Source organism: Numida meleagris, chromosome 7 (genome assembly GCF_002078875.1).
Source record: "Numida meleagris isolate 19003 breed g44 Domestic line chromosome 7, NumMel1.0, whole genome shotgun sequence".
Taxonomy (NCBI): Eukaryota; Metazoa; Chordata; class Aves; order Galliformes; family Numididae; genus Numida; species Numida meleagris.
In genome coordinates this window covers 24679069-24696907 of record NC_034415.1, presented here as the reverse complement: position 1 = coordinate 24696907, position 17839 = coordinate 24679069, and the positions used below count along the sequence as shown (strand labels likewise).

Genomic DNA, 17839 nt, shown 5'->3' with positions numbered 1-17839 from the left:
CACCAATAACGACTTCAAATTACCCACCTCTCTATTGCATTGCAGAACTGATCTCAGGTTACCCCAGCAGTTCTCCAAATGTGACTGTAAGATTGCATGAGCTTGTAGAGGAAAATTTCATTCTACCTTCTTAGGAAACCTTGTGAATCCCCCCTCCATGCCTCAGATATTTTCAGAAGTTTCATTACATTATAAACTAACATTTTCATGTAGCTACATGTGTTTAGAAATATCATATCTCGTAGTCAGATCTTACAGTCTTCTGGTGTTTTTTCTTAGTGATGTAACTGAGAGGTACAAACTGTTTCCAGTGAAAAATGACATGCTGCAGAGTTCTTCATGTCATAATGACAAAGTTGGACCAACTCCATACAGATTATTTAGGCAGTGTCAGTAGGGATATAATGATGTGCAACAGACATCTGGAGTCACAAAGTGAATGAGCATGGAGAGCTCTGATATAATTACAAACGGTGTCCAAATAGTTTGTGACCTGACAGAATTCTTCTGCAGTCTTTTAAGTATGAAATAGCTAATGTCTTGCAAAGAAATGGCAATGGCATGTGAAGTTTGAGGAGCTGGCTGAAATCCTTCTGTTTCCTTAGGATAGAGCCATGTGTGAACTATAAACAGTTGAATAAATCTGACTTTTTTATAATCCGAATTTGTATTCGAAATCCTTCTGGTCTTTTCTTAATCTAAAAACACTTGAAAGAACTGGCTGAACAGAAAATCAAGTATCATTGAGATTCTTGGCTCTTTCTATGCTTCCCATAGATGGAAGCTTCACATCCATACTTAATAGATAATCTATTTTTATTTGCATTCCAACATCTGAATTTAGGAAATATTTTATCAGAACAGCTAAAGTCAACCTGCCAGTCTGAATTCTGCATGTGTTATAGTACAATGTCTCAGGTCTCCTTCATCAGTCAGCGATCAAAGGTTGCTCTTTGTTCCTTCCAGCATTGATAGACTGTCACTTTAGCTTTGCATATTTGATTACTGGAGAGGAAGCAGTGGCAGAACAGCCATTGGACATTGATGTTCATTGCTTCCTGAGCAAAGTCGTGCTTGTTTTGCATTAGTCTGTAACAACCAATTCCCTATAGCACACTAATAAAATACAACGCATTGTTTGAGTTCCTGCTCAAAGAGCTGCATGTCACGACGGGCTAGAAATGTAGATTTATTAGTTTCCATTTCTTTTCTTGAAGCCTAGCCTTGCAGACAGCTAGATTTTCTGACATTTTTATTTGCTGCTTTTTGAAGACAGAGGACAAGATTTTCCGTCATGCTTGACATCTGTGAGATGCCACTGTCTTTAGCAAAATAGCTACCACTGACAAAACCCGCCTGGACACTGTCATGTGTAACATCCTCTACGGAACATGCTTTAGCAGAGGGTTGGCCTAGATGATCTCCAAACGTCCTTTCCAACTCCAACAATTCTGTGACTGTGATTCTGATTTTTGTGTGACATGTATACAGGTAGAGACCAACAGATGTGCCAGGTAGGTGTGTTTGTGCATGTCTGGGCAGGAGGCACATTTTCCTGTGCAGTGTGATATGACATCTGGAGATAAAAAACTTATATCACTTTAAGTAAAAAAAGACCATGCAGGTGAAGCAGAGATGGGCTATGGTCCTCCCACCAGTACCACTGTCGCTGTGGTATCTGATGACAGCAGCAGACTTCTCTGTCACAGTCATAGTAGTGCCTAGCTCTGCTGGTATTCTAGCATGTCAGAAGAAAGGAAAGAATATCCCGGAAAGAAAGTCATTCTGATCCCTGCTGCTAAAATAATTTTAACTCTACTGGAGACTAAGAGCACAATCAAGCATCAAACTGTAGAAAGAATCAGAGAAGGCTCCTTATTTCTTTCTCTCATTACTGTGAAGTGTCTTATTTTCATCGTTGCAAGCTGTTTCTCTATAAATGGCACATCCATGGAAATGAAGCAGCCTGGGGACCAATGAGGAAAGTGGTGATGGTCCATGACAGTACAGAGATAGTTTCAGGCTTACAATTTTCACTACAAATTGTTTGTCATTAAATAAGTGCCTTAATTTTGCTGCTTCCTTGTCTGTAAAAGAGAGATAGTGCCTTCTTGTATGATAGATTTTTATATTAGAGAAGCATTTTAAGATGATTAAATGGCTTGAGCTACGGAAATGGAGATTATTTCCAGGTTGAAACTTGAAGGCACTGACCGTGACAAAAAGCTAGGAGACAGCCCGCCTGCCCGATCAAGCAGCATTAGTGGAGCCTGCACTTCACTTTCATGATGCTTGACTGTAATATAATCATCTCTAATGTTAGAGGAGCTTCCCAGCCTCACCAGGAGAACTTGCTTGGCCAGGTCTTTTCTATGGCATGCAATTACAAAATGAGATTGAGAAAGTGGGAATGGAATGAATGAAAACAAACATGATTCTAGGACCAACTGATTGTGGTTAATACTTGACCATTACTTCTTGACAGGATTAATGTCTTTCTAATCACACTAATCCTTTCTGATAACTTCATCCATAATCCATCTATTTCAAAGCGACCATCCAGATGGCTTCTGGTGGTGAGGAAGACAAAATAAACAAGCAGAATGGAGTCTTTACAGCAGCTTCTTGTATTTTCCATTTCTGGGGACATAGGTTTTGATCTTGAAGGCAGTAAAAAAATTGCTTTTTATCAGAAGGCAATAGAAAAAAGGTAGAGAATGGCAGGGAAGATAGAAAGTTCTATTTTTGTATGTAAATAAAATACTTCATAAGTACTCTGATGCTTATCAGTGACAACCAGAACAAGCCTAGAGGTATTCACAAGAGTTTAGCTAATTGTTTGCAAGGGGCTAATGAGATTTCCAAGATACTGAAAGAATTCCCTTCCTCATTAATTAAAACCTGCTAGAATAATTTTTGGGATTTTATGCATATTTCTCTCAAAGCAGACATGAAATGTAGTATTTAATAGTTTCATTTGTTTGTACTGTTACCAGTATTTAAAACAAATAGTAACTGACCTTGTATTTTTTAGTCACATATAAAAAAAAAAAATCCTGGAGATGTGGACATCTTCCTCTTCCCTTCCAATTTCCCCTTAAGAGCTTTATCTAAGTTTCATTAGATCTTCCACTGATCCTCCTCACTGTCCTCCCTCAACAAAGACCCAATAAAGAAATAATTTATTGTAACATTTCATAAATCATATGGAGTCTGCCCCCCCAAAAATAAACAAGATTTAATCAAGCCATTCTAGATAAAATAATTTGTCTGCTTTATTGCTTGTTTGAGCTTTTTTTACTAGCAGTAAACAATGAAACAATTGAAGTCTAAGAGAAATAATTAAGCCTAAAATATCTGCCCCACTAAAATGCTGCAAGTAAATAAATTTTTGAATAGTTTTCCATATCCAGCTTCTGAACAAAATGCTACCATCTTATTCATTGACTTTCTGATTCTTTCTCCAATAAAAATGCATGTAGTTCAGAGAAGAGATAAGACAGACTTGGCTGAATGGAACCAAATTATTTACTGAAAACAAAGCAGAGTGGATTTAGAATTACTCAAGTCTTAGTTAAAAAAAAAAAAAGCCAGACATATTTTACTTTTTTAAGAAAAGAAATATAAACCTTGAAGCCTTAAAGAAGAATCTCTTCCTGCAAATATTGTAGAGCATCAGTTTTATATTGTGTAGAGACCTTAAGGTTATTAAACACAACTTTGAAGAAGCTTGAAAGCCGCCGAAGTATGAGGACCATAGCTCAGATATGTACACAGATATATAGCAGATAGAACAAATTTGGAGGCTATTGTTCCAAATCGTGCGTAATCTCTGAGCATACACAATTTCATCCAAGATCTGTTGGACAAACAAGATGATAGAATAAAACAGCAGACTCTTCTAGACAGCAGGGAAAAAAAACAAACAGAAAGATCATTTTCACATGTAGTTGGAGCAACCTGTGCAGGAAATAAAGAGGTCATGGGGCTGTTTCGTTTATTTTGATGCGTGTTATTACATCCAGTACCGGAGTACCAGATGTTTCAAAGCAAGGTGCAAAAAACCTCTTAAATCATAGTAATCAGAGATTTAACTTACATCCTGCTCTACAAGGTTTAATATTCCATCTAAAACTAATTCAAATGTACTTTGGAGGCCTGAAACTTGACATTGTATTTTTTTTCAATACAAACTAAGAAATAGTCCCTAAATATGAAATTGCAAGAAGTTTTTTTTTTTTTTTCTGTTTTGTTTTTTGGCCAGACTGATTAAATGGGTGAGAAATACTGTAATTATTCAAAAAAGCTGCAGACTGATTTTCATTGTCTTAGTCCTTTTTTGGCCATTTGGCAGTCATATTATGGAAGCTATGCATGAAACGTGCTTGTAGAAGCTACTTAAATACATAGTAAGTTAGATGATTTTAACCTATAAATCAAATTCCTGCCCTGTTATTCCAAGCCTAAGCAGATCCTGAGGATTGATAAGAATTTGAAGTATCCTGGTTTTCATTCGTGTTTCTTAAGGGTCTGGTTCTGAAGGGCATGGGAACATCTTTGTTCAGTCATCGAAGAAGCTTTGGTTGCTGTTGGCAAGGGGTTTATATAGCCAAGGGTATCTAATGAACATTAGTTTTAAATGTAAAACCTGAACATGATACAGTGATCGTAGGAAGCTATTCCTTCTGAATTCCCTATTCCGCAGAAAATGAGACGAGTACTTTTTCTCATGATTCTTCAGCTGCATTATATGAATGCCAGAGCTATAGTGATGAGCAATGAGGAAATCCTGTGATGTAACTGTGTCTTACTTCACACAATATCTGTGACGCTCAGTATGTCTGCTAATCTTGATGTGCTCTGTTCTATTCCTTCTGACATCAAATGTATGAAGTCAAATGAAAAGTAGCTAATAAGTGATTACAGTCTCTGACTCTTTACAGACATTTCTTCCTGAAAATTAGTCTGAGCTATTGCTTAAAATGTTCACTGTTGCTCCACAACCTTCAGAAAACTGCTTGCACTGGTCCCTCCTTCAAACTGAGATTTGCAGGCCATGAATAACACACAGCTTTATCTGAACCCAGACCTTGATTCATGCTCCATCATACCACAGTTTCCCCTGTTGCATCTCCATAGTTAATTACTTTTGAGAACTTTCTCATCACAGCATGAACCGAGCATGACTTTATCTGGTGACAGGATAATCTCATTACAGATGATGATCTTGTTAATGAATATCCCCAAGACAGAGCAATCTCATTATTAGCCCCCTCAGGATTTGCCACCTACGAGCCAATGTCTGATTAGATTCTAGCTGCACTTCATCCCCCAGATCCTAACTGCACAATAGCTGAGGCAGAGGTGGCACCCCCAAAGGCACATGACCCACCAGAGGTGCTTAATTACGAGGTTTTGCCCTCAGTTCTCCTGGACATACTTCTCAGGAGAACAATCCTGACAGTTCAAGCACCATGTGCAGCAGAGTTCATCTCCTGCTACTCTGCTGGGCAAACACAACACAGGTAACATCAGGGAGAGAAGAAACAGTGTGTCTTTCCCACAGAGATAATGGCTTCAGGGCAGCACCAGGGAAAAACTGTACTGTGTCTCCTCATTAGTTCCTTCTCCAAGTAATCAGCCTGCATGGCCTCCTACCCAATTGCTGCAGATCTGCTTGGTCGAGGCTTTCTTGCCACTAGTGTCAGTTTCCCTGCATAATGTACCTATGATGAACTCTTAAAATGGTTGCTATGGAAAACATCCAGCTAGTTAGGAATCAGCTTATTCTGAGATACATATAGCATTTAAGTCAGTGCTTTAGAATATTGAGTCTTCCGTAGGGAAAGGCCAAGGAAGTATCATTGCTGCTACTGTTTTTGTTTCTTTCCTTTTTTAATATGTAGTATGCTTTACAGGCATACAGAAAGGTGGAATTTTTATCAAAATGTTCGAAGAGGAGGAAGAACAATAGCGACAAAAGTGAGAGAGATCAAGATGCTCATTTTCTAAATGATCTGTAATACAGTGCAGCCAGCATTTTCCTATAGCATTAACAAAAACTGTCCTACATGAGAGAGTGGCGATGCAGAAAAGCAATGCATTTTCTTAATTAATCTAGCAGAGAGCAGGAACCTGAGCACTAAACCCCATCCATTTGATTTCATTAAATGTACTATAAAGGTTAAGCTGCACTTTAGTATTGGCTCTAGACAATTTCACTGAGTAGAGCAAGGTCAAGAAGGTCTCATTCAAGGAGGTGCAGCTTAGTACATCACTGTTTATGAGGAAAGGCTTGATAATCTGTTCTGCTTTGATGATAAAGCTAGGCAGTGCGGTCACATCAAATGGTAAATGTGATATTTTATTTCAACTTCAGTTTTCCTGAGATACACGTTTATAAGAGTTTACACCGAATTATTCAAAGCTAAATCTCAGTTTAAAGCCCCAAGCAACACTGATGTGATTGGAAACTCACGTCTCAGTCTCAGATTACTTGGAATCAGCAGCAGGGTGTATGTCAGAGCAGCCAAGGGCAAGTTCAGGGACCAAGCAGCACCTTAATTTGCCTGTAAAAGAGGGCTAGTGGGGGTTAAACTACATGGCAGAGAGTTGTATAGCTTGGCAGAGGCAAGCTTTGTGAGGCCTCTGACCATCCTCTGGCGGTGGGTGGAAGAGCCAAAGGGGAAGGAAGAGGGTGAAATCACCACAGCATTCTCTTGCAATGTGCAGGCATATCAGCCCATGAAGGAGTCTCCTCTGCTCACAGTACAGTTACAGAGCATGTCTGCTCCCCAGCATGCCCCCTACTAAAGCAAAAATATATTGTGTTTGGGTTTAGAAAAAAGTAAAAGGTTTTTTTTTGTTTATTGGTTTTTTGTTTGTTTTTTTTTTTTCAGGTGAAAATGAACCTGTGTCAAATTTGCCCCTAAGTGTTTTTAACTTTGAAGTTATGGTCTTTCTTCACATGGGAAGGGATGAGAGAGCTGATCAGATTTCCTTCAGAGGTCCCTTCCAACCTGAATTATTCTATAGTTCTATAAAGTTATGTGTAGACTTTCATGTCTAGGTTTGCCTGATTATTGCCATTGCTCCTGTGAACCGGGCCACAGAACATAAGATTGTGTAAAACTGTCCCACAAGATTCAGGGAGCAGTTGGTAGGATTTGCTTGCCATGTGTGCAGCCTGAGCTTGCAAGTTCCTTCAGGAAACCAGGATCTCATATGGCACAAAGGAAACGTCTTTTTAGATGCACAGGCTACAGCTTTGTGTTACTGCAAGCTTCTAAAAACACTGATATGAAGGTGATCGTGCAAGAAGAAGGAAAAATGGAAAAATTAGGAAAAGAGGTTTTCTGTTGCATTGATGTTATGCATGAGGTGCCAAGTATTTTGTTTTCTTTCCATAGCTTAATGTCTGGGCTAGCAGCCCTGGATGCCAAGACTTCCAGTCGACTGGGTATCATAACTGTCACTTATTACCTGTGGACAACATTTGTGGCTGTGATTGTGGGAATAATTATGGTCTCCATCATCCATCCTGGTGGAGCAGCACAGAAGGAGAGCACTGAGGAGGGTGGAAAGCCCATCATGAGCTCTGCAGATGCACTGCTGGACTTAATCCGGTAACTATATTCATTCTTTCTGGTTTCTGGAGATATTCTTTTGTACATAAACTCACGAGGAGGAACTGTGGCCTGAGGACAAGTTCTGAGCATAATGATGAACACTTAATTTAAATTGAGAAAGTAAATTTCAGAAGATGGTTATCAAGTTATCAGATGTTTATATTGTCTGTTTCTAGTAAACTTTAAGCAATTGGAGAAGAAATGTAACAGAAATTCTAGCTGCACTAAGTGTTTTTACTCCTATAGAATCACAGGTAGTCTGTGGAGCTCGTCATCAAATCTATTAGTAAGATCAAAAAACAGTATTAAAATGTAACATTCATTTAAATGAGGGCTGACAGTTGTGATAGGAAAAACCTTAAATACAAGGGTTGAAACTCACATATTTCAGGAAATTACTGAAAGTGCTGATAAAACTGCTCATAGCTCTCAGAGGAAGTACTCAATTAGAAAGACCACTGTTGTGATCTTTTTTTCCTTTATATTTGTCCTATTATTTGTTCTGATTAGTAGCTTTTTCTTGTTTTACTTTGTTTGGCAGAAGGGAGGGCTGTTCTTTTAGTCCAGCATTACAGCCTTGATTAGGTATATTAACAGCTTTGCCTGGATATCTCTCTTTGTATCAGCATTTCAGGTGCAAATTGGATGAGTTTCCTGACTGAACATAGCACGTGTCTCAAATTTATTTTGCTCATGCAAAGAAAATAGGTTTTGCCTTTGGCTGATTCGTCAAGCCACTAACTTTATTTCACATTGAACAAGAGCTTTTAGGCCCAGTGTGTGTCTGAACCATGAAGAATTATCTCTGGAATTTTATTTAACAAAATTCAAAATGTTGGACAATTTTTATTTCAAAAACCCAAGTTCCTTACCATGAATGGGCATCAGCACACAAAGTACTTTCATTAGAGTTAGTGGGACCTCAAATCAGAAGGAACAGGGATGAAAAGCCTACAAAAATATCTTCTCATTTTTCTATTGTATCAATGTCTTACTGAGAGTGGGACAAATTATACTGGTCATAGAGCACTAGCCAAGAGCATTCTCTTGTAGCCTTTAACAAATGATCCCATTCATCTGCAATGGGAGGTTGCCAGCATCATGGCATCCTACTTCCCTGACTTTGCTCTGATCTATTTGCAGTGGGATTCATGTGCATTTGTCACTAGTTAAGTCACAATGTTTAATTTCTGCTGCATTAATGACTATAGTTCTTATACCAGGAGGAAGGAACTGCAGCTTTGAATCTGAGGCTGATAGAAATAAAAGCGAATTTAACAAAACTGTGTAATCTTGTTGATTATCTTCGTAGTATCAGTGCTTAGAAGCATTTTCTGGGATGCTGAGCTGCTTCCTAAAGCCTCATTCTTGGATGCATAAGGGCTTAGAGTGAGTGGGACATATGGTGAACTGTCACATCCAAAATAACCTTACAGCTGGCTCTGGAAAGAGTCTCTCTAGCCATACATTTCCATCTCCTTGTAGCAGCATGGATGCTTGTTGAAACCCAGAGCTAGCCAGATCACGGAGATGTCAGATGAAAAATAACGGGAGGGTGCAAAGATTAAATTCAGTTCTATATTATTATGTTTACGTAAAACAGCTGAATGTCTGTACGACTGGAACCCAAGATTTTAATTATGATTTCACCTCTTCCTCTCTGGCTGGCTAGTTCAGCCCCCTGTACATCACAGATCTAGTGGAGAGGTTTGGGAGCATTTTATTGTGTTGAGTCTCACCACAGGTAAAATATTATGCTTTGATCTATGCAGTTGCAAATACCATCTATAATTTCACTTCCTTCAAACACTTACCAGAGCAAATTCTAACAGTTTCCATGCCTGTTTCAGCAACTTATGTTTCCATGTAGGCATGCTAGTTCAGTCTGTGAAGCCTTAAAATCTTCAGTTTTGCACAGACATTAACTATGACAGGCCTATTAGCTGCTCTCATTACTGAAGCTTTAACAGAGAGACTGAAGATCACTCCCCTTTTGCTGTGCTAAGAACCATCCGCAGCTGTACTCTTTCTACCCTGCGTACACACTGATGGTTTTTATTCTTCCACTACAGAAATAACCACATTCACTAAATAAATAAATAATAACGCAACTGTGGGGAGTGGGCTTTCAGCCTAGATAAACACTACGGGTGAAATCCTGGCTCTGCTGAAGTCAACTGCAAGACTCCTAAATATCTGTGTGGAAGTCTGGATTAAATGTAATGATGTATCTGCTGGTTTGAGCTAGAAAAGCTGATCCTTCAGCTCAGTGATAAATCACTTCCATTCACAGCTGGGGACCATCTTTTCAGGCCCAGATTGGCTTATCTTCTCAATTCATTCATTTCCTCTCAATCTATCAGTTGCACATGTGCACAGAAGTTTGCACAGGAAGCATCTGGTATTCTTCAAAAAAAAAAGAATGTAAAGTGTACAAGTGGAGCACATGAATTTTGGCATGGTGATACACATATTCACCCTCACTTATTTCAGATATGAAGCCACTTTGAAATGATGACATGTATTATTATTTCTTGTGATGTTATATATGACATTGTCAGGTTTGGAATTTTTGGTAGAGAGGAAGGATGTTGCTAGAAATAGAGGAAGGATGTTGTTAGAAGTTGAATTTCTGGAATTTTTGGGTGAGGATTCTGTTTTTAGGAGTGGTTTTAATCAGAAATAAAGCAAAGAACTATTGCAGAACATCATCATCATTCTAAACACCTATAACATTGATCAATGTTCACATTTCTAGAGAAGGTGGAGGAATCTGGTGATAGCATAATGTAGCATGTATACAGTATTATTTTGCAGGTGGTGCTTCCCCCACATATTTATCTGTTATGTTAAAAAACAGTAACAAAACCTCCAGTGTATATGACATGATTAGGACACTACCACTTGATTCTGAAATGGCTCTAAACCTCACATCATCCAGGACATATATAATCTGATCAACATACTGAATTTACTGCCTCAAAAATGTACCCACGAGTCAGCCATTATTATGTCTAAACAGAAGTGTTTGAAAGGCTTCTGTTCAAAAGTGAACCTCCAGAGATGGGGGACAATATCTGTGAATGTGAATCTGCCCCTACTGATTTTCTCCTGGATTCAGCCTAGACAGAAAGGCCACTGAATGCAGCACAATATACACATTTTTAGCCTTTACACTGAAAATCTTTAGTGCTGCTTTGGACTTAACTGTCTGAATTTTTGTTTTAATCTGATCCAGCTTTAAATCAAACACATCTCCTGTCTCTGAAAGACATCCATTTAACCAGCTAGTTCACTGTGGTACCTGTGCAGGAATCTCCCTTTCCACAACTTGCCCCTCTTCTTTGGCATTGTGCAAGGATCTAGGCTGAGCACAAGTAATTCAGAAGGTAATTTTTGGTCTGAAGCTTTGAAGGAGATGCTATTCTAAAGATATTTCTCTCTCTAGCTGCCACTTCATTGCTGGGCTGAGACAGAAGTACAAATCTACCTTAATCATAGTCAAGATGTCTGGTACGAGCTCATGAAATTGTATTTTCATCCATATTTAAAAATACAAATCCTCAGGCTAAGGATCATCATCTTGTTCTGTTTAATGCATCAAAGCACCTGGTGCCTTATGAATTTTAATGGATTTATTCTCATGATGTGCATCACTTCTGTGAGGTAGGGAAGAAACATTTTCCTTTCCTAGAGCTGGAGAACTGAGACGGATGGGGAAAAAATACCTCACTGAGGATCATTCAGAAAAATCTGGGGTGCCAGAAGAAATATTCCCAGCTTGTGTGAGAGCTAGTAGTGTCATATTCTAGGAATGTGGTCTCTGGGGCATCTCAATGGAAATTATAACAGTGAATCAACACAGACTTTCGCCTTCCTTTCTTCTATGTGTATTATTGAAATTAACTTTGTACTTTTTTCCAAATATATAAAAAAGTGAATATTTAGTAGCCTTTTTTCATTTAAGAAATGAAGAAGAAAGTGTTTTAGTTTAAAGGACAGAAAAAGGGCCACACTTACAGGAATAATGTCCAATTGCAAGTATTTGCTGTGTTTTCTTCAAGAACTTATGTTCACCTAACAAACAGAATAGAAAATGCATAGAACTTGGGGGTGAACATTTGTAAAACAAGATCTTTTACATGGGACTGCACTATTTACATTAGCAGTTTCTATTTCCACCTTGCTCCATTGTCATTCTCAAATACCTTAGATTTAAAGGGTGAATTTCATTGCAACTTAAATCATGCTGTTTGCATTTGTCATCAACAGAAACAAATTTTGGCTGATGAGATAAAGACGAACAATTAAACACCATGAACATCCACTCAACGAAACAAAACTAGAGGTTCACCTTCCTGTTTTCTATACAGCTGATCTTGTGGGCAAATGGGCTTCACAAAGTGTAGGGCTCACAGACATTTTAGCCTAACTAAACAGAACAACATTGTGAGCCAACTGAGCTCAAAAGCTCCAAATAAAACAACTCAGTGAGTACAGTCAGGATCAAATCATGCCTTAACCCAACATAACACAAGAGTCCATGCACTCTTTACTGGAAGGATAAACCAGAGCAGTTTTTACCACTGAATATTCAGGACTGCATCCAGTTTAACAGACTTTGAAGCAGGTACCTGGAAACTCAGTCAGTCTCACCCGCTTTAACCAAAAGAGGTTTTCTCTTTGTTTTGGTTTTTGCTGTTGAGTTGTATTCGGTTTTTTTGTTGTTTGTTTTTTTTTTTAATGTCATTAATAGTTAAAAGAGAATATAAGCACAGTAAAGGATTTATATTTTCATGGGAATCCCAAGCACTGTTAAAATAATTTCCTTTCCCTCTTCTCAAGCTTAGGCCTATTTTATTTTGTATAGAAATTCCATTTCTTCACAACAGGGCAGGAGAAGTTTGATATCTGCTGTACTTAGGAAGAAATCCAGGCTGTGCAAAACCAAGAATCACACTTCAGAAGTTTACAGCTGAAGACTGAATTGTATATACAGGCAATAAGATATTTAAGTGTGTATTGAAAGGTATAGTTTAAACTATAAAAGAACGTGGGTTTTTTTTAATAGCTTTGATCTACATTCCAATATCTTTTACCAAAAGCCACTGTGTACCTATGATAGAAATATTCATCTGTTTCCTGTGGCAAACTGTGATTTTTTAATCATTTCAGTTTTCCAGACTTCTTTTATCTCAAAAAACAAGCCTGATGCCAACACTGTTCAACACTGTATGTGACCAGATGTTCTCTTCTTGTTAATTTTTAAGAAGTTCAAGCTGCTCAGAAGCCCAGAGTGCTCTGAAGTCCCTAAATGTATGGTACCTATTTGTCATAAAAGGAAACCAACGTGGAAAAAAGATAATTCCATGATAAAAATGATGCTGGGAAGAGAAACTGTGAAGCAGACGACACATGGGAGCCATGAGTTAAAACTGCATTAGGAAAGCTTCAGCCCCCAAACGGAATAAATTGCTCATTGTCCTGAAAATTGGCCTGGACATCTTCTAAAATGAAAGAACACTTGCTCATAAATAAATTTGCTTTCCTGGGACCATAGTGAAAATGTGCTGGGCCTGTCATGCTACTTTTGATATGACTCAACCTTTTCAAAATTCCTGAAGATGTGGTGTACTTGTGCTTCTGCCCCAAAGAATGGGTTTTTCAGAAAGTCATAGCACTCTTAGAGCTGTGCTAGGATCTTATCTTTCAGGAGAAGCAAGGGAAGGAGTTTCACCCTCCTGATCCCTTACTGGAACTGAAGTGCCGTGCAACAGTGTCACCCTGAGGACATGTAAAATATCTAAGTATTTGGCAAACTGATTCCGTATTAGTTCGGCCCTGATCTGCAAAAAGACAAGCACAACATGATGTCTTAGTTCTGATTAACGATTACTGATTAGTGCATTCTATTAGCATCTTTTATCATAATAATAGTACTTTAAGGCTTCTATTTTGCAAAAGCATGCTTGGTCCTTCTAGCCAGGGTAGTGATGTTGATACTAAGGACAGGCTTCCTAGCAAGGTGGTTGATGGCCCAGTGTTCAAGAGGCAGTTGGTTAATGCTCCTAATAATACGCTTCAACTTTTGGTTAGCCCTAAAGTGCTCAGGCAGCAGGACTCAATGGTCTTTGAGATCTTTTCCAACTGAACTACTCTATTTTCTTTCATTCCATTCTGTTCCAAATGAGATGATTATTTATATGCAATATGCATCCTTCCATGGGCCCTGAGATAAGTCTCTTGTTCAGACTTAGTGAAATAAATTTTGCCCTTGATTTCAGGCGTGCAAACCCTGATGGAGCCCTCTGACACCAGCAGGAAGCTATTTCTGATGTATTCCTATACAACTGAGGACAGGATTTGTGGCTCATGTGGTACAGTAACAGTAGTCAGGAGTCTACACAGCTGATGATGAAGTCACGCACAGGAGAGTAAACACAAATGAATTTTTGAGGTTAAGGGAATGTCACTGAGAAAGAAGAGGCACTTGACTTCAGATTATAGTAAATGGGAACCAGTGCTGTTCTTTCTTCTGCAGAGCTGTAAATACTGGAAACTTTCTAGTTGTCATGGCAAGCTACTTAGACTCCACTTTTACCGTCTCTGTACCCTTGCTGTGCTGAATACTGCCAAAAACCCACTCTTAACATTCTTGCAAGCTAAATTAGTTCAAGTATGAGAAATACAGGATACAGAGCAGTGTCCAAAGCTGCTTTATACCCAACACAAATATAGGCCAGTAAAATATTACCAGGACACATATGTTGCAAAAGCACCCAGTCAGGTGGCTTTAATTCTGCAGCATGGGAGACTGCAGCCAAAGACTGGTGTGGCAGGGATTAGGTACTGATAACATCAAAGTCTGAGAGCAAAACCAGATTGCTGCTGCAGAACACAGAGTTCCCCAGAGGGGATGGGTGTTCTGAATCAAGGAAACATCTGCTGTACCTGTGGCTGCTGGACTAACTTCTTCTTCAAAAAGATCTGCAAAAACCGAGCGCTTTGAATCAACAGATGGTGTGGTCAGGATTCCAAATGAGTATTTCAGATATTCGGTAGTATAATTGCAACCAGAATCTGGCCTTTTATTTGTAATAGAAGTTATCCAGGAGCCATCAAACTGTCTATTCCAATAGCTGTATTCTTGTGTTTCATGGACAATTTGGATAAAGGCATGAGCAGGAAAGCAGTCTAACAGTGCTGATATTTGTCTCACTACCCTACTTCTCAGAGTCAGCAACGTTCTGAAAAGAGCAGGAGGGCACTCACATCCTGGGGGCACTGCCAAAGCATTGCTTGAGCTGAAAAATGATTTTCTAAAACAATTTGGCCTCCTAAAAGAGCAGAAAGCTAAGGGAGCAAAAATGAGTGAATAATGTTAATTGCATATTGTTGGGAGACAATGGAGAAGGGAAAAAGGCTTCCTGTTAGCAGTGACAAGGTGCTAAATAGCTTTACATGTATTACAGGCTGCACCCTCAGAGCAGCTCCTTAGATTGGTCCATGATTGCTACAAGTCTTCAGGATTTCCTTAAAATTCCATGGCTACCTAATTGCACAGTATGTGTTGCTATGGTCATGCATACACATTTCTAACTCTTGGTATATCCTTATTCCTGAATCCTCATCCCATTCAAGAATGAGGGAAGGACTCCAAAATTTGCTAGTAGAATAAACCAACCTGCGCATCACAGCAGGATACAGTTGGAAGTGTTTAGTAGGTCACTTGTCTGTGTATGCTGATAGCACAGCAAATACAGGCCAGCTATGTCATCTGTGCTTTGGTAGCTCATGGTCTGTAGAAAGTTCACAGAGTTCATATTCAAGTTTCATGATGTTCACTCTTTTAACCTGTGTTAAACATACCTGCTTTGTCTGGCAGACTTCCTGAAGCAGAAGATGCTCTGGGAAATGTGTCCTCTGTTCTTCCTCAGGGCAGACAGTATTTATCTCTTAATTTTTTTTATGTAACCAAAAGCCATGTGTCTCAGTTTCTGTTTTACAATCATATCCTTGTCTTAGACCTAAATTTACCTATGTTCCGCACCAATCTCCCTCACTTCTATTCACTATATATAATTCTCTATTACTGTGTGAAATTATTTTTGCCAAGGATGCCAAATTGTGCCCGTGAGGTTAGAAACAATCACTTGTGCTAGAGAAATGAATCTGTTTCCCATAGTATTATTTTGTGTTCTGTATTTTATAAGCAATCTGAAAGTAGTACTGGAAATCTTGAAATATTTTATCTGCTTAGCTCTCTTAATTGAATAAACACCAGACCATATATAGGTGGTGGCAGCAATAAGTAACTCAGCTCAAATTATTACTTCTTAAGTACTGACTGTGTCTTTAATTCAGCATATGACAGTAATAAACACAGTACCTGTTCTGAGTAGAGAGTCAGCTTCACTTTATGATCCTGATACCAGATTCATGTGGGTATAACATCATCCTTGTGAAGGCAGTAGAGATGTGGCAGGGCCGATATGATTTCAAGTTAGATGCCTGGAAGACAGGAGGAAAAATATCTACATGCAGCGAGGTGCATCTCTACAGCAAGGCTTTGTCAGATGTTTCCCAAGAGGCCTGGCTGAATCAATAAACTCCCACTCATCTCCTGAGTAGCTGTGGCTGTTTGATACTTTCTTATGATTTGGTTTCGGTCTATTAGAGTTCTCTTCCACAAATTGCTCCCTTCAATGTTTTTAATTAACAAAACTAAATTTTGGCTAATACTGGATTTTTTCAATCCAAGTAAACCAGCTTAAAATAAAAAATAAGCTGAAGTTCTGGCAAACACATTCAGGTCAGCCATTCACTAGATAAATTGTGTCTCAAAGACTGGATCACAGTGCATAATATATTAAAAATTATTGGGAGCATTCCAACATCCAGTATTATGTGGGTAGTTGTAATTCCTGTGGGATAAAGAATGATAAAGAAATAAAATGCTTTAATCCTCCACAAATTTGTCTAACATGTAATCTAGCTACTAACCACATGATATTCCCTTTCTCGAGCAGTCTCAATTTGTTCTTAATTCTTCTAATTAAGACTATAATGTGGAGATAGAAAGCAGAAATCATCAGCAGTTAAATACATATTTCTCTGTAGAGCTCTGTCATGTACATGACATTCATAATAAGACCTAAGCAGGACTGCTCAGTGTGATTCCATTCTTCAGAATAATCCACATTCACACAGTAGGTTGTAGCAGGTTATATCACAATAATTATGTTATCACTTCGCAACCCTATAGCACCTTATATCTGATCACCACAATTCATAAAACAAATGCAATTTAATATGAATGAACTCTCTAACAGTGTGGAAGCAGAATTTCCTTATGAGGCATATGAAGGTAGTAATGAACTTTTCCCTCTCCTATGAACCTCCTCTCCATCTCTCCCAGGTCCAGCTCCATCCAGCTGTCCTTCAGCTAGTCCCCTGTTTCAGCCAAGCTCCTGGGGCTCAGGCAAAAGGCTGTGTCTGCATCTGATAGGAAAGTGATGCTCATCTGGCTGTCGTCTGTGTCTTGTTTTGGCTACAGATTTGACATTTGAACTAGAGAATGATCGGCTTTTGTGGAAAGTTTGCAGAAATAACTCAGTGCTTTGCGCTGCTGTTACAGAGGTGAAAGCAGTCAGACTTGCAGCGGTGCAGTGAGTACTGCTTGTCACTAACCACGTCACTGCACAATGAGTGTCTTAAGCTAAATAATTCCAATTAAACAATGGTGTGTGCAAGGGGACTGCATTAATTTAATTAAATCTTGCTAACTGAACCTTATGATGAGTCGTTTATGTGGGGAGAGCCTTCTAATCCCATGTCCCTCTAGAATGCAGCCATCATCATGCCTGGGGCTCTTAAGCAGGACAGGTAAAATGAAAGGAGACATTGCCAGTGTACAACGCAGCTTGGAGATGCTGTGATCCCACAGCTAGCAGCACTTCAGGCAGCAAGGGAAGGTCACCTGAGCTGCCTCGCTTCCTCTGGCATGAGAAGGGGCCAGGAGGGGTAAAGATGAGAAGTGAAGTGCTGTGCATCATCCTGAGCTCACCTGATAGTAAATACTGTGCCCTAAGGCAACAGCCTTACCAAGAGGGCAAATGATGCCTTCACTCAGCTTGTCTACTCTCACAGAAGGCCAACAATACAACTCATTTTTAGTCTTCTGTTTCAATCATTAGACAGTGCTGCTGGCC

The 17839-nt window shown here is 39.0% G+C and overlaps 1 protein-coding gene across 1 annotated transcript in view; it reads left to right on the top strand.

Moving 5' to 3' along the window:
- The window catches only part of SLC1A7 (solute carrier family 1 member 7), a 48966-nt gene that overhangs the window by 7777 nt on the left and 23350 nt on the right, over positions 1-17839 (top strand). The window contains exon 4 of the mRNA XM_021404704.1: positions 7410-7625. Within this exon, the coding sequence (XP_021260379.1) occupies positions 7410-7625 (216 nt within the window). The remainder of the gene's footprint in view (positions 1-7409; positions 7626-17839) is intronic.